The sequence below is a fragment of the Pelecanus crispus genome, chromosome 9, assembly GCF_030463565.1.
Source record: "Pelecanus crispus isolate bPelCri1 chromosome 9, bPelCri1.pri, whole genome shotgun sequence".
NCBI classification, from domain to species: Eukaryota; Metazoa; Chordata; class Aves; order Pelecaniformes; family Pelecanidae; genus Pelecanus; species Pelecanus crispus.
In genome coordinates this window covers 24,181,682-24,199,580 of record NC_134651.1, presented here as the reverse complement: position 1 = coordinate 24,199,580, position 17,899 = coordinate 24,181,682, and the positions used below count along the sequence as shown (strand labels likewise).

General features: G+C 38.9%; 1 protein-coding gene across 2 annotated transcripts; it reads right to left on the bottom strand.

The window, feature by feature from the left end:
• Positions 1–560: 560 nt before the first annotated feature.
• Positions 561–17,613, bottom strand: COPB2 (coat protein complex I subunit beta 2). 2 transcript variants are annotated; one of them, XM_075716416.1, is made up of 22 exons: positions 17,580–17,613; positions 15,716–15,853; positions 15,005–15,091; positions 13,095–13,221; positions 11,834–11,982; positions 10,528–10,674; positions 9,082–9,181; positions 8,808–8,950; positions 8,390–8,589; positions 7,737–7,847; positions 7,373–7,461; positions 7,184–7,290; positions 6,748–6,891; positions 5,910–6,040; positions 5,400–5,607; positions 5,058–5,168; positions 4,013–4,227; positions 3,647–3,739; positions 3,387–3,567; positions 3,179–3,247; positions 1,383–1,475; positions 561–892 (listed from the first exon to the last, which is right to left on the bottom strand). In XM_075716416.1, exons 1-22 carry the CDS (start codon positions 17,580–17,582, stop codon positions 797–799), a joined length of 2,742 nt encoding a protein of 913 aa, XP_075572531.1. In that variant the 5' UTR covers positions 17,583–17,613; the 3' UTR covers positions 561–796. The 2 variants fall into 2 exon arrangements, with proteins under 2 accessions (XP_075572531.1, XP_075572532.1); XM_075716417.1 differs by having other exon boundaries at positions 1,383–1,472.
• Between the last annotated feature and the right edge of the window lie 286 nt (positions 17,614–17,899).

Below are 17,899 nucleotides of genomic sequence, written 5' to 3'. Positions count from 1 at the left end.
CGTTTATAAACATTCTCTGTACAGGATTCCACAATAAATACTTTAAACAACTGACTGTTCTAAAAATTTCTGTACTAAAACATGTAGGAATCACTACAGCAGCTTGTTATTATCAGAAGTTCTGTAAATGAACTTAACAGCAGTCATCATGATTTTTGGTTTGAGGTGACAATACACCCGAATTCCTTTCTTTACTGTTGCACCTTGAATATAAAGAATTAGCCACATTTCATTTTACTTCCTGAACCTTTATTTAGGAAGTGTGTAACACTACCTCTGTCCCTTAAGACTTACTACTGTTCTGTTAGATCTTTTAGCTAAAAGTGTTGTCTGGCAGAGTAACTGAGCTACTGATTGTTAACAGATACAAGCTAAACAGCACAGTGAAAAAGTAACCATGTACCTAAGTGTATGTGCTAAGAAAAGTCAGGTTAAAATACTAATGCTTGGTTACTATGCTCCTGTTTCAAATATTTGCAATACACACTATTGAAGCTGGGCTAAGAACAGCGCAATTACTAATAAATAGAGAACTGAAGAATAGGATGTTTAAAAGGGTTTATTGAATTGCTTGATAAATGAAAACATTTTTTAGTATGCACAGGAGCAAGCCTACATCTTGAATTTCAATATGCTGGAAGCTGATTCTTTTTGTACAGTTACTGGGTCTACCCTTCCTTCTACATGTACATGGTCCACTTGCAGTATAAAAAAATCAAAATAACTTGAAGCACGTAGTCCACAGAACTTCATTCCTTTGTTTAGAGTAATTGATTTGGTCATCTAAAAAGTATGTTCACTCATCTAAGATCTCTTCATCCAGATTGATATCTGTGGTATCGATATCCTCCAAATCCAAGTTATCTAAGTCATCTTCCAAGTCCAGCAGTGTCTAGGAAAAGAAAAGACAAGATTAAGGGGAGACTAATGGTTACATGTTAGCCAGCTTATATGATGTCTGATTCTGTATGATGTATTTGCACATTCTGCAAAACACCAAGCTGAGGCAGTCAGGTGGAACATAAATGTTAAAATAACCTGTAGGAGAAGCTGCCTTCTTGGCAAGAAAGCAGCTCTCAGTTGCAACTTATACCATGTTCTGACCAGCTGTCAGAAGGACTTCCCCTTTCGTTCCTTGTAAATCCACAAGGCTGTAGGAGCTGGTCCATATTGCTGTGTACAGTTTCTGCATACAACAGGAAGGGATCCATACACTTTACTGGTCCTAAGCTGTCTATTAATAGAGTAAGTGACATTTTCCAGTGGCTTAATTTAATCACATGATTAGTTGGAAGTCTTCAGTGTAAAATTAATTTAGTGCTTGTACTTCCCTTCAAAAAAAAAAAAAAAAAACAACAAACCAAACCCAAACATTTCAGTACCTTTTGATCTCTTGTTGGAAGTAGATCAGAATTCTGCAAAACTGTCTTCATCACTTCTTGTTTAGGAGATGGAACTGGTTCTTCAGCCTTCTTCTAATAAAAAAGATATTCCTTAAGTTCCTTTTGTTGAAAGAATTGAAATTCAAAAGAAGTAAACAACAGCAGACCTATAATCCCCCCATCCTGGTGGTTCTCCTTCAAAGTTTTCCCTCAGTAATTCTCCAGCCACATCCATCTTCACAGCCAGTAAGTCGGTAAGTGTTCTAGTCCTCCCTCCACTGGAGACTGTTTCCCCACCCAGTTTATTTAAAGCAGTTGATGATGGAACTGATACAATGAAAACAACCTTCAGAAAGTATCGGTTTATTTCAAATACTGAAATGCTGTTAGTGATCTTCAAGGTCCTCAGCAGGAAAGACATTAGGTTACTTGAGATTGTCACAGCAGTTTTAGCAAAGGCGGTAAATCTTAGTACTATTGCTGGGCTTTGTGTTCCGTATCCTGTAACGGTTTAACACTTATCCTCTCTTCGCTGCTGCACAAGTTCTACATTAAGACAATTCAGTTAGTACCATTACTGAAGCAATGGTACTATTCAATTAACTGTATTTAGATTAGTTATATAGTTATCTCCTACGAAACTTCCCATATTCAGCCTCAGCTGTAAAAGACAACTGTTGATTAAGGACTTCCATGCAATCATTAACTGAATGCAAGGATACACTTCTAACATTAGTGGTCTTGTTTTCAGCTTCTAATGCAAGCTAGTTTTAGTTTGTTTTAGGTAACTTTTGTTAAAGATACAGAAATAGCATTGCAAATGTGCACACAAGTTTGATTGTGCTTTCATGATACTTGCTTTGATACACAAGCAAGCAGTCACTAAAGCTGCTTGCAAGTAAGCTAACTTCTCTGAACTGTCAATGAAGTTTTGTAGTGCATGTCCTACGAGGAAAAAGGAGAGGCAGAATGGATAGTTGAGACTTTCTGTTTCTCCCTCAGTTTCCACTGTGTTCTTTTAGAAGTTTATAGCCTTGAAGAGCTGTGCCAACATCATTGTTCCTAAGAAACTCTCACATTCTGATTTTCATATTCAAATGTAAAGTATATTTGACATGAGCAAGAATTAGAAGTTGTCATCTTCTGTTTAAGCTCTGAAAAGCATTTTAAGTGTTCGTTTCAATCTCTATGCTTACACCTTATATTTAAGTCACGTGTTTTCTGCATAATACTTAGACAACTGAAGTGGTAAAAAAAAAAAGTTATCAGTTTGAGTTAACTTCAGATATTGATTAGAACATATTTTCAAGTAATTGAGCAGGATTCCTAATCAGTTAGTTATGGAATAGTCTTATTCAATAACCACGCACACTAGCAAAGAATATAAAGCATTTCTAATTGCTGTAATATGCAAGAGTTTCCAGGTTCCAACTACTGAGCTTTTAGAAAATGAACAGCAGTTGAGACAGTGTTTGTATGTGCAACTGAAAATTATTTTTTCTGCAGGATGAATTCAATGGTAAGACTCTGCGAGTACTCACACTAACAAAAGATGACCCAAGGTAAGTCACCACACAAAAGAAATAATTTCACAGTCAAGAAGTCATTAGTAGTTACAGAAGCAGATGAAGAGTCTGAGGCAAAAGAACATGGAACTCTGCTGCAGTGCTTACAGTCAAGCCAATAAGAGCAATAATTTGTCTATTAGTGGTGAAATATTCTCTGGGATAGATACTACTGTACAATAGGAAAATTGCCACTTTCTGTAGAGTTCATCATTTAGTAGTAATACTGACCTGAGGTGCCATTACTCCAGAAGGCTCAAAGCCTTTTGCTTCTTCAAGTAAGTTTCTTTCTTCATTTGGCTAGAAGTAAAAACAAACAAACACCAGAACACATGTTCATGGAATGCTTAAGTGGTTGCACCAACCTGCTTAAAGCTAATCTACACAGCACCAATTGTTTTTCTTCTAGAGACAATAAGAGCTCCCCCTTCTTACTTACAGTGACAAGGGGGTATTCCCTGGCTGGCCGCAAGTCAGCGAGACTCTGTTTAACATACTCTTCAGCAACAAAAGCTTCCTTTAATCCAGGGAAAAGATTTTCATATTCTGTAGGATCAGCAAGGGACTCAGCAGCTTTTTGATTGACTTTAGAGAGATTCTCCCGCCACAGTTTAACAACCCTGGAGACGCAAACCATATTTGTTATTTACAGCTAATTTCGACAACACTATTCATGCTCTGCTTATGCTTTAAAGTTACCTTGAAACTTGGCTTGGCAAATATGTCCGTGCAAGAAAAGCAGCTTCTGGGAGACGCCCGGTTTTAATCAGGAGTTCCAAACATGAATCAAGCCTAGAAGATTTTAAAATGTGATTTTAACCAGTAAGTTTAATAAAGACAAATTTTCTTACCAGCTGTTTGTTCTATTACGCGAAAAGTGCTTTCATTTCAGATTTGAAAAGTAGCAGCCATCATAAAATAGAATCAGCTTTTCTGAAGAGACACATGTCACAATCTTTCTTCAGGAAGTTTTAAGTTAGTTGTACTTAACCATTTGAAGAACCTGAGGTTCTTTGTATTTCGGAAACCAGAACAGAACAATCTGAATCCATGCTTGCTACTTACTTTCCCTGCAGGAAGTAGCTCATAAATGCAACATTGTTCTTGCCATCTTTTTCTGCTCCTTCAGCTAACTTATTCACCATGTTAGCGTTTCCTGAAGCTGTAGCCAGGAGCAGCAGTCCTCCGTAGTCTTGTGCATGGTGGAGACACTCCTGGGCTAAGCCAAACTGGCATTTACTAATGGCAAGCTCAGCAAGTTGCTTCCATTTCTGTTCTGACTAATGGTACAAAAAGGGGAGAAGGAGGGTAAGAAAAAAACCAAAAGATAACCCTCACATTTTTGAACGGCATCTAAAGATTTTTCAGATCATTCAATATGAAAATATAAGTTCACTTCTGAAGGTACTGTATCCCATCATTACACTTGTCTTCCCTTCGAGATACTATGATTACTGCAGCTTCACAGCATGACACAGTGAGTGTTATATGCAGATCATTACACAGCTACACCATGACATAAAATAAACAGTTTTTCATTAAAGATGGAGGGAAGAGGTAGAAATAACTTTGGAAATGTAAACAGTAACAATCTCTTAAAGAAAGCTCCGAAGTTAATCTTCAGAATGTAAGACAGACATTTGTGTCTGTAACTAAGTTAACACTCCTTATCACTAACTTCATTATTTTACAACAGGAACTGTGAGATCAATTCTCTGAATAATGGCTATGGGACAAATCACTGCCTGTCCATCTTCCTAGCGCATCAGTCTAAGTTTGCCAAGGCTGGAACAAAGGCCCAGAGGCTTCAGTCCCACCACTCCTCCTCTCACTGTTCAATACTGGAGATTAAGGCTTGACTTGTGGTTCAGGTTTTGTATTCTCCAGGAGTTTTGTAGCTTTCTGAGCAGACAACATTTTTCTGTCCCCATCCCACAGCTTATATTCCTTTGAATTACAGGCAGAAGAGCTTCATGAAGGAAGTTGGAGGCATTTATGTAGTGTTCAGGGAGCTGTACTGCATCCCCACATATCATTACCTTTTCCTACAGGGCCTCTTAGATTCACACCAATACTCAGAATTATGACTCTCAAAAAATTACATGTTTACCTCTGCTTCCACTGCAAGCTGATAGGCTGTTTTTAATTCTCCAAGTTGAAGAGCAAGTTCAAAACGATGTTCTGGATCTGTAGATACTGCAAGAGCTTGTTGTTTGAAGCCCTAAAATAGAAATCTGAAAGTAAGACTGTAATCTGTCAGGTCAAACAGCATCCTAGATGTTCTAACAAAAGCCCTCTAAACAGAAGGTTACAGTACTCTCAGATAAATATGGATGATCAAGAAGAGTTTCTGCTTACAGATAAAATGATTTTTTTTGCTTAGCAAATTCAATTAGAAATGTGAAAACACTGATTTATTATGTTTTTGATAACTAAAAAGTAGTTTTCTTGCCTGTTTTTCAAGAAAATGTGCAACTCTGGTTCTCTGTTCTTTTGGAATTGTGGGAAGAACTTTATCAGCCATACTGAAATCTCTTCTCATCACAGCAGTTTGATATTCAAGCACTGAGACCAGCAAAGAGTAGCTAACGATGTTTAGCTCTTTATCACCCAAATAAAGTCGGTTGTCCTTAGGGATATATCCCAAAAGATACATTGTCCTGCAACAAAACAAAGAATATTCACCTTGAATAGATCCACTGCCAAACAGTCTATTTAAAAAGTCCAATAGTTCTTACAGTAGCAAGAATACTCACATGAAAAATTCTACTTTTACTATATATGCACTTTCACATAACACCGATTATTCCCTCCAAGATTACATTACTGCCTCAGAATATACATTAGCATGGTATGTAAGAAAAAGTAGTAATGCATGGCAAGCAGGTGACAAGGTTCACCTTGTCCTAACTTCGTTGAAAGAACCTTTAACATTTGCTTATAACCCAACGCAGCAACTTACCTGTCTAAATGGGCAATAGTGACAATTTCTCCTCCAACATAGTAGTTGAGTCTGTTCACAGAACTGGTGTAAATAAAGCAGTCGCCTACCCACAAGCCTGTTTTCACAATCTCCTGAATTTCACCAAGAACCTGCAAGTTAAGTTCGATTTAATTAGATATGTAAAAAGGTATTTTTAGATAGCAGTAAGACTATTGCATTTTCAGATTAAACTCAGTATTCTATACTTAAGTAAATAGTTGGGCAAGTTGCAAAAAAGTTTAGATACAGATTAGAAGTACTTAAATAATGCTTTTAGTTTTACAAAAATGCTGTAAAATGTGAAATCTCTACCTTATGACTTAACTAAACCAATTACAAATCCAGGAAACAAGCACCAAACTAAGCCTTAAGCAAGATAATCAAAGAAAAAATTCACAAGGATTGTTGTGTTTCTGACATTTCACAGCATGAGGTTTTTTTACTTGTTCTTAAATTTCAATACACACTTCAAAACTTGAAAATTGCAGAAAAAGTTTAACCAATGTAAGCATACTACCTGACTGTGTGCTTTAAAAATAACCTCTGTAACTCTGTGAGAATAGTAAACAGGTATCTGAAGAGAAACACAGGCATCAAAGTCTGTCATACTGGGATTCCAACAGGGATACTCTCCCCAGGGAACCCAAGTAAAACAATTAACAGTGTTCCTCAAGCAGATGTATACTATGTATACTGTATTCCAGTGTTCTGGAAACTAAAATTTAACAGGACTATGTCAAAGACTACATTTGCTATACTCTGGGAAGACTTCCTTCAATGATCTCTAATCCTTTTCCATTTTTTAAATAGAAGGTACCTCAAAAGCATCTTCAATTCCATCTTCAGTGACACCTTCGTGTGTTTCTTGGGCTGCTGCAACTTTTTCCGATAGGTATTTCAGAATGAAGAACGACTCTTCCGTAGCAATGCAGACAAGCTCACCCGAGTCAGACCAGAAAATCTGTATCATCAGAATCAATAATGGCACTGTTTTAGAGACTCCATGTTAAGAAAAGAGGATGTATAAATTAAGGTTAAAACTTACTAACTCTAACAGAAGCTTTAGTACCCAAGAAGCCAATACATACAGGGATTTTCTTCCCTACTGCTATAAGATAGAGATAAACTTAAGAAGTTATTACTTTATGATTGACAGCTTGGCTTCATTCAAGAAAATCAGCAATCTAGTAAAAAAAAAATAAAATCAGTAAACACAGACAGGTAAACATCCTCAGTCCCATCTAGAAACTTACATGTTTGGGCTGAATTTCAATTCTGCGAATCAATTCCGTGTTTTCCCAATCATAGAATGCCAAACCATTAACAGATCTGACGCCCAACAGGAAACCACCATAGATGCCTGCAGGAAAATAAAGGTGGAAAAAATCCACATTGTGCAAAAAAATTGCGCCAAATTATCTATTTTAGAAGTAAATACTTACCTTCTGCTCCAAAATCAGGTTTGAATGACTTCTTCTCTTTGAAATTTTTAAATATCTTTACAACACTGTTGCTCTCCCTGATTGCGTATCTAAATAGAGATTGCATTGTAAGAGAAATAAAAATTACTTGGCTTCCAAAGTAGCAAATTACTAAAATTGTAAGCTGCTACAACACAACCGCGTTTGATTTATCTTCAAAAATTAGCAGAGTGCTACAAATGTAAAATTTTAAAGCAGGACAGTTATTGAAAGTTTGTTATCCACACAGGTTTTAGTCCTCAGGCCAGTTTACCATTTGAACAGCCTGAAAACTAGCAGCAGCAAATTTAAGTTAATACAAAGGAAAAAAATTTGCAACACTTACTCTGAAGAATCATGTGCCCATACAAACTCCTGTGCAGAACCAAAGCTCTTGTTTCTCAAAGCCATAGCTGTGTAAATGATGTATTCACCATCACCACACACTACTACAAACCTACAGCAGAAGAAAGATGCATTTGTCAGACATCAGTTCGATAGGCATGATCGAGTAGACAAATTATCTGAAAAGTTAAAGGCCCCTAGCCCCATACAATCACTGCAAATGCAGACAGAATAAAAGAGCTTCGTATGTTCCAAAATGTCACAGAACTGGATTTTCTTCTGCATCATGTTGCTAGCTACTTGCTATTCCCTCTTCCTTCTGGTCTCTACTGAGCAGCTCTTGTACCTTTTATCTCTTAACCTTTTCTTTTAATTTAGCTTATCTGTTAACAAAAAAAACAGTTAAAGAGAAGCAATAAAAGAATGTGGTCTGCTGCTATTACCTTATATATTTGGCTTGCATACTTCTTTCCCTACCTAGAATGTCCAAGCCCACCTGTTACTCAGATTTTACAGTGCTTGGCTCCAATACACTTGTTCTCCATAGGCTCTCAGCCACCAGCACACATGCAACTCTTTCATTCAAAAAGTTTTCCAATATTAAAAAAAAAAAAAAAAAAACATGCTTAAGTATTTTGTTCTAAAATGTATTACCGTCCATTAGGGTTGTGCTGAATTGTCTGAGGATAGATTTCACAGCTCCCCATATCCTTTACAGCCAGTGGCAATCTTTCTCCGTCTTTGATTTCAGCATCTCCCATAGCTTTCAAGTTAGCCTGTTGGACTTCTGAATGTTTAGCCCAAATAATTTTGCCGTTTGCGTCCATAGACATGGCAGGTTCTTCACGACCAAGCTAGGAAGTGTAACATAAGAATTTAGCAGATGGAGAAAATACATTCTTGATTTTCTTTTCAGTTGAACATATCTAGTGAAATACCCCAGCTCTGTCTACAAATCCCAATTAAAATACCAAATTTTCAGTATTTTACACATCACAGAATCAGAAATCAGTTGCTCCATACACAGGACAGTGATGCATCACCATTTTTCATTTCAAATCATTAATTGTACCTTAACAATAATGCTGCCTTCATCATATCCCAAAGCCACATTATTGGATCCTCTTAAACTGGCCACACACCACACTCTCTCCATACCGTAGTTGAGGGTACTTTCCAGGCGGTAAGTGCTTGAATGCCAAATGCGCACAGTTCCTAGAGGAAAAAGGAATACACGCCTTTTATCTCTTCTCTCAGTGCGAGGCCAGTGGGCGTGTAGCCACACCACAAGAGTTCTCCCATAAGTTCCTCCCCTGTACTTTATGTATCAGAAAATGTAAAATTACCATCTTCTGAGCCTGTGATAATGATAGGCAATTCGGGATGGAAGCTGACACATGACACATTTTGAGCATGTCCTTCCAGTGTTTGCACACACGTTTTATTCTGGGGTGGGGGGAGGGAAAAAAAAAGTCAGAAGTACAGGTACAGATAATAAACACGTTGCTACATTTTTACCTTAATTTCTTAAAAAAAATTTCCCCCCAAATCCAAAATTTGTCTGAAAACATATTTTTCTAGATTTCTTCCAGTAACATTTATTTCCAAGATGCTCGAACAACAGCATTAGACATATTAAAAACTATGACTGTATTGAGTTAATTTCTCCTCCCCAGAAGAAAATATTTCCCTTGACATAGTTGTTTTCCCACTTCTTTCAGATGGGTTTCTGCCTAGAAGATATGCTTTCTCAGAGCTACAAAGCACAACAGATTAAAGCAAGATAGAAAGCAGAGTTCACTGAAAAAAAAAAAAAAAGAAAAAACATCTATCAATCTAGTTACAAGTGAAGCAGTTCTAATACTGTCTTTGTTAAGAATGTTCATTCACACAGTTGTGAAAGAAAAGTTTACTCTGCTTGAGACAACTAAGATCAGACTTCATAACTGATGTATACAACTGTACATGGTGGCAAAATTTCAAGCATTGTTATGTAACAGTCATTACTGCCGTGCATACTTAAATTAACGGTGCCAGCTTTAACTTCTGAGCTTGGATCTGCTCTAAGGCAACATGTGTTAACAACCAGAAAGTACTATCTAACAAATTTTGTCCTGCCCTTCTGGCCATTCATACACTTGTACGCAGGAAAAACTTATGAGTTCTAGGTTCCAGCAGCAGAATTGAATCCCTGGATTCAATCTCTCTTTCCTGCTGAGCATTCAAACAAGTCACCTCATGACCCCTGCAAACTGTCAAGTAGAAGCACATACATGTGTGTGTATGCACACACGTGCCTGTGTACATATGCACAGGATGTAAAAGGAGAAAGGGAAGGGAATAAAGAAAAAGGAAAAAAAAATTAATGAGAAGTGAAAGGATGGAGAGAGTTGATACATGAACAATATTTACATTTGAACACAGAAGAGGAGCACCTTAATCCACAAAAAAAGAAGTCCAAAAGGCAGGGATTACTACGTTACAAGAAAACACCCTAATGCCAATAACAGAAACCTTATGTCAAATTTAATTCTACAAATTAACTTTGAGGTTGTTTAAATTCACAGCAGGTTTTCTCAACGGCTGACAAAATCTTTTCTGTTCTTTTTTTTAAATGAAAGACGTCCCATGAAATATCCTCCCCCCCCCCCCCCCCCCACTTTCTTCTTTCCAAGGAAAACCAAGGAAAATCTGTTGGTGTATTCAAGCCCTTTCCCTCTTTTTTCTATTTCTTCACTAATGGTTTTGCTATGGCAGTCTGCACAAAAGTTTACGAAGAGTTGAACAGATACCTGGTAGTCCCAGATCTTAACCAGCCGGTCATCTGCACCTGAAATGAGATATGGCTTGTCTCCTCCACTGTAATAGTCAATGCAGTTTACTCCTTTCTCATGGCCTTCCAAAGTAAAGTTGGGTGAAGAAGAGCCAAGCTGCCACACCTTCCCAGGAAAAAAAAGAAAACAACAAAACATCCAACCATGTGTAGTTGTTGATCTTTTGCATCCAGGTTAACCTTGCCAAACAGAGCAGATATTCCGATACACTTTACAATTCCAAAGATATGGTTGTTTTCTTAGGTGAAGAACCTGAACAACTGCTTATCAAACTACCAATCCTCCAGGCCCTCAAATAAACAGAAACAGCATGCTGAGCTGCACACGCTGTGCTCACACCTCAAAACAATGAAATTGGTTTCTTTAAACTTTTTTTTTTTTAAGGACATAAAACCATATAAGACACTGTAAGAAGTAGTATCTGTTTATGAAACTAACTAATAGACCTAGAAAAATCAATCAACTATTTGTGCATACACGGGTTGCCCCCAACTGTGTCCTGAATTTTATTTTTTCTAGTTACATTAAATGAATGACAAGTCTCATGGTAAATGAGGCCTCAAAATGAATCAAGTCAAGCTGTAGACATACTGCTATTTTCACATGATTATCACACCAAATCAACATTTATACACACCTAATCTCAACATCTGAGGACGTATGAAATCAAAACTGGCTTTTTACAGCCAATATACTGATAATTTATAGGGAATGTGTGGAAGTCTCACTGCTCAGATGGCTGTAAATCTATAGTCCGAGATATTTAATAACAATTTCACAGCAAATGAGACTCATCAGTGTCTACCACGAGAAGGCTGAAGACACCTTCGCAAACAATTCAATAACTAGAGAGCCAAGGACATGACAATAATGGGAGAAATGCCTTTACTATTTTTTTTAAATGCACACAGTTAAAGGCTTTACCCACTATATATACAGTTTCAATTCTCCCATACTGCTCACTGACAGTATAACCACTACCCCTCCCCAATATTTCTGTGCAATCCAAATGGAAATGCAGCACTTGAAGTTTAGAGAACCACATTTCAACAATTAGAGGTGACAGGCAATCTTGTAAATTTACTGGGTTACTTAGCAGGTGCACAGTAACGACCGACATTCAGGTCTTTGTTCAATAAAAATTCTATTATTGCACCTGTTCTTAAGAATTCTGACCCACTGTCTATACAGTATTACCAGTTTCTGCACTCTGTCCAATAATTACCTAATGAATAAAAAACACCCCAAAATACAGCTTCTCTACCTTGATTGTTCTATCCAAAGAGGCACTGGCAAACTGATTATTGTCTTTTGGGTTTATGACAATCTGCATGACATAATGGGTGTGTCCTTCAAACACCTGAGAACAAGACCATTTTTTATCCCAGTCCCAGAGTTTAATGAGCATGTCATCTGAAAAAAAAACAAACACAGAACCACAACACAAAACACCAAGCTTCAGTTAGTTTAATATATTCTGAGTCCTACCTTCTTAAACCACATAATCCTTAAAAACTTCAAGTTAAAGACTCACTCATCCCTTCCCCCTTGAAAGGAGGCACTGCTAATACTCAATATATTTTTCATCTGTAAGATTACCAGCCCTTCCTTGCAGAAGGACCACAGGGAGTACAAGTTTCTCGAAACGACTGTCCAGTAAAATGGTCACAAAACTAAGTAAGAAATGCACCTGTCTTAAAAAGGGAGATTAAAAATTGATATTAAGGTATTGAATTATTAATCTGAAAATACTGGGCAGATATTAAGGAATTGGACCTGTGCTTTCTTCTGCAGCACCTACTCTGATGAGCACTATGGAATAGGAAGCAGAGACAACCAAGCTGGCTTCCTAGTACCTTTATTTCCAGTTTAAGTGTATCAGCTTCAACAGCAAAACACAGAAATATATGGTGCTTCTGACTCACAAGGCGCTCTGCATTCTTGCAGAGCTCTGACTGCATTAGTGAGGTTTGCAGGAATGAAAAGGACGAGTAGCATGATGTAGATGTTCCTGGGCAAGATCTGTTGGGATACTGTGATCTTCCAATTGTGAGTAACAGATTGCCTCAGATAACAGAGAGCTCAGTAATATTTTGGGAAAAAAGATGGAAGTTATCTGTTGCTTCAAGTCAAGATTGCCAGCTGAAAACATACTCCAAACCATTATGTAATTTTTTTTAAAAACAGAACTTTAGTGTGGCAAACTCTCAAATAACAGCTAATTAGCCCATATATGAACCTTTCCTCTGGCAGATATTAAGCAACAAGGTTCTTCGGTCTTCTCTGACAAGAACATAAACTACTATATTTTAAATTGTAAGTACAGTTGATATTCCATTAAAAAAAACCCATGAATGCATCTGGCAAAGAAATAACATGAAATGACAACTGACACATCAGCTACTTGCTCAAGGATTCCTGTTTCAGCAGAAAAAGGAAAAAACATGCAATCCCTCACTAGACAGAAAACGGAAACCTAAAAATAGGTGATTAATAAATAAAGAAATAGACCAAAGAGCTCTTACCGCTGCTTGTCAGTATGAAAGGCTGCGTGGGATGCACAGCAATACAACGAATGTAATCTGAATGTGCTTCAAACATGTGAACTCTTTCCAAGGTGTTATAATTAAAAACTCTAATTTGCATGTCATCCTATGAAAGGGAAGAAAAGCCACCATTAAAACAGGACTCTCTGTATAATACACCTTATATTCAATACAGGGTAGCTAGAAAAAAAAAAAAATTCCACCACTGAAGAGCCTCTAACAACAAAATGTTTAAGAATATATCATTACCAATGTACAGAAAATACATAAAGTATATTTTGATTCAGAAGTCTGTAAGTTACCCAATCCTATTCCAAGGTATTCATATGAAATGGAAAAAAGGTCAACTAAAATTCCATTTTTAAAATATGTATTTAAAATAGTCTTTTGATTTAAAATTAATGAAAGTGCAAAAATGCTTTTAAACTATTAATGCTTTATATGAAAATGAAAAGCAAGTTCTCCAACGTAAAATTTACAATGTTGTTAATGCTGTGGGGCCAGGAGGAAAGACATTGGACCTCTAAGTCAAGTGGAAAGGTGATTTCAATTTTATTTTTTAAAATTGAGACTTGGGGGTCATGGTGGTGGTGGGATATTTTTATTTCAGCTACAGTATTATTAAAAGCAGTATTCCCAAACCTTTTTAAAAAAAAAAAAAAAATTGAAGAACTATCTGACAAGGAATAAAACATCAGCTAAAGCTTTCAGAAGTGACCATGATTTACAAGGCCAGAGAAGTGAAGCCTAGCAAAAAACCTAGTGATACACTACTTGTTTTATCCAAAGCATTTACATTTCCACTCCGTCTTTTCCGCTTTCACACACGTGCCTGTTTAAGCAGCAACACCTACAGAAAACACTCTTCAGAATGGCAGGAAAGGACGAGTATGTTGTTTTGAGACCAGCCTACCAGCATAATGAACATGGACCACACAGAATAAGCAATGACTAATGGCTCATTTTCACAGTTACCAAGACTTGGCCCTGCTGCTGAAAGCAGCTGTCTTGCCCTTTTCTTACCACTTCTTGCTACTGCATTGCAGCCTCCCTTGGGAAAGCTAGGACAAATACAGCTGCACACTGAATCAGATCAAGAAACTGATCCAGGTGAAATTAAGTTGATAAAAATAAAAATGGAGACTAACTTTCATCAGTTATTAATCCAGTTCCCATGTCGCTCTTTGAACTCTTGTGCTGCCAAAGGGCAGCGTCATACTTCTTGGGAAACAGGGCTAACTTATGTGCACCTCAAGTAACTCGGTCACAGCAGCATAAGACAATGAAATGACAAGCAATTTTTTACTCTGTGTATAGGGCAGAAGACTACAAAAAAACTAAGACAAAAAATTTTAGGCATTACCTCAATTTAGACAAAACATTCATTCCATCAAGAAAACATGCTACCAAGATTAGAATAAAACTATTCCTCTCAAAGTAGACTCATTGAATAAAAAGAGTATTTTTCTAGAGGTGAGTAGAACTAAAAAATTTATTTTCAATATAACCACGAACAATAGTAGAAAGTAACTTCTAATTCATCTTACCTAGGAGAGTCAATAGTTCCATCTTAGTTAAAGTAGCACTACTAATATTTAGTCAAAATTGGGTGCTGAGTGTGTTCCAGTTGACAGTAAAAGTTGAATCTAGATCTACCTTGCACTACATGCAGAACTAGCCATATTAGATTGGTCTCCTTTGAAATGGAAGTTTACGTTTCTAAGCTTACTTAAAGCAGAAAATTTCTGGGAAACTGTACTGAAGTATTCCTTTCTCTTCTACAAATTCATATCAATTCCTATTATTATGTGAGGTAAGAAGGAATGGCATGAAAGTAAATTAGAAAAAGTACTACTGCATATGGAAATCACAAGATGATGTTAGCTTACAGCTCCTGTAACAACCCAGTTCTTTCTCGCCACGAATTTGGCCGCTCTCACTGGCAGGTCGCACACTTCAAAAGTTTTCACCAGAGTCTAAAAATAAAAATAAGTTTATAGCACAGAAGAAAATAACAGTTTTTAAATCAGCTCTTTATCTTTTCTTAACAGCATCCAGCATGTTGCCTCTGGCAACTCTCCAAGAATCCTACAACACTACATGCACACTTTTTAAAAGGAACATACCTATCCAAGAAGGAGGATGCCTGCCTGTTCTGTTCTTTTAACATCACCTTTATGTTCTCCCTTCATTTGTAACCCAGCCTCACCTCCAAACATTTTTGGAGCTGCTGCCCAATTTCAACTATACTTGATAGGCAGGTAGAGATCTAACAGTTCCTACAACCTTCACAAATATAGATGGCATGTACAAGACAGAGGCATCTAATCATTTAGAAGGAAAGGCATTAGTTTGCAAGGAAACCGCATAGGAGATAATTCTTGAAAAATAAATTTATAGGAAATGAAACATCATTAAAGTTGCAGCTAAAGATATTCCTTGTCTACTATTATAGTGACTTTTGTAATGAGACAGGGGAGAGTACAGCCAATTAGTGGCAGCGATTTAAGATTCTTCTTGTGTACCTAGTATTGAAAAACGGAATTTATACACCTGCCAGTTATGAAGGTTTCATAATAAAGGAAAACCAAAATCATCACCTGTGTCTCATGGTTCCATACACAGACACTGCCATTATAAAGGCTAGCCAACATCCATGGTTCCGTGGGATGCAAGTCTACGCTCTTCACCCGGTCAGACCGAGCTGTTAGTTTCCGTTTTATATCAAGTCGGAGAGGCTAGAGGAAAAGAACAGAGAATACCAACTTATTCAACATAAAACTGGCACAGAAATATGATGGAAGAAGGAAAGCTGAAGTTAAACCTTAAAATAAAAGGAGTCAATCCTGCTTTTCAGGCAGACAGAATACTACTACTCTTTTCTATCCATCTGCTTGTTTGTTTTTGTAGGGGTTTTGTACAAACGTCACATCCCCATCCATGGCAACAGGTCCACTTAATTTACTTTTGTGAAATTCAGAATTTTTTCATACTGTAAAAAGTATCTCCAGCACCAGCACAGTCAAAAAAAAAAAAAGATGCACTGCACATCTTCCTGGTTCCGTGAACTACTAAAGCAAAGCAAATTTGCTTCAAATACAAATGATAGAAAATGAATCCTCCTGCTACTTCATCTGAAAAGCCAGGTAGAAAAGCCAGTTATCACAACAGAACGCAACATTTGCCCATTATAAATTTAGTTCCATTCACAATTCCAACATTAAGTTTTAGAATGGAACACCATGTTGTAAAAACTGGGGAGGAGGAAAAAGTTGAAGTCTTTCCCTTATAAAGGATGCTTTGACCTTCCACTTTTATCACTGGCAACGTAAAGCCAGAGTGTTTAAAAGGCATGAACTATAGCAAAGCGATTTTCTAAAATATTTGAGGCATTATAGATTGGCTTAGACACTCAAAGACTGTTGAGCAAACTTAATGCTGCTGACATTTTATCTCAGAGAACTTAATGGGTAATATCTGATCAAAGAATGCTGCATGTGTTCAGTAGCAGAATAAAATTAATAAAACCTACGGTTACATATGTTAGACACTTCAAAAAGAAAAAGATATCTAGCTATCGCATAGTACCTGTAACTTACAGACATGACATCTGACATTACAGAATAAACTTGTGGTTTATTTCTCCTGCCATAAATACTAGAAAAGTAGACAAGATAATTGCACGTGATTCTGTGCTTATCCTTTGAACAGCTCTTACCTACTGCTAGTAAAGACCAGACTCTGGCTGATCTGAAAGGTTAACTGCAGCATGTACTCAGAACACTCTGACAACTGTTAGGTCCGTCTGATGAATACCACACTGGTAACACAGCCCAAAGGATCTGTTCTGTGACTTCCAGCATAATGGTGCTAGGAGCCTTCCAAGTGCTTTCTTCTCATTAAGTTATTTAACTTAAATCACAGAATAACACTACGACTTCTTCAGGCAGCATGGGAACAGGGACGCCCAGGAGCAAGAAGACCCCGCACAGACATCCCTGCTTGCCCTGCCCAGGGCCGAACCCACCTCCCTTAGCTAGGCAGGGTGCGCGGAAGGGCCCCGCATCGTCCAGGCCTGGCCCGCCCTGGCGGGGCGGCTGCCCGGGCCCTCGGCCCTGCGAGGCCCCTCGCTCTTCACTTCACGTCCGACTGCGCCGTTTTTCTGGAGGCACCCGGCCAGAGCAGCAGCTCTGCGGTGCAAGGCTGGGCTACCTCACTGAGGCCACGTAAAAACACCTCAAGGTTGATTTTTCAAGCCTCCTGCACCGGGGGCTTGCGCGCAGTGCGCTCGGCCAGCCCCGCTGCAGCCGGTCATCGACGGCCGCGGCGCCCACCGGGGCAGCCCCCCAAGCCTCCCCGCACGGGCCGCCGGCCCGCTCCGGGCCGGGCTCCTGGGGCCGGGCCCCTGCCCTGTCCCGCTCCCGGGGCAGCGGGCCTCCCCCGCGGAGCGGCCCCCGGACTCACCATGGCCCCGCGTCGCCCCGCGGCAGCGCCGACGGCTGAGGTGTCGCTGCGCCCCGGGCAGGCTCCGACCCTCCGACGTGGAGCTTCCGCACCCGCGGCTCTCGCGAGAGCAGCACCGGCAGCTCCCGGGCCTCGCGAGAGCGGGCGGGCGCCGTGCATGCCGGGATATGTAGGCCACAGCGCCCCGCTGCGCGCGGCGGGCCGGGGGTTGGGGTTGCCGCGCCCCGCCCCGCCACCGCGGCTGTCATGGCGGCGGGCGTGCGCGTGGCGGCAGCTGAAGCGAGGCCCTCGCTGTCCCCAGCCGCACTCCTTTGTGCGCC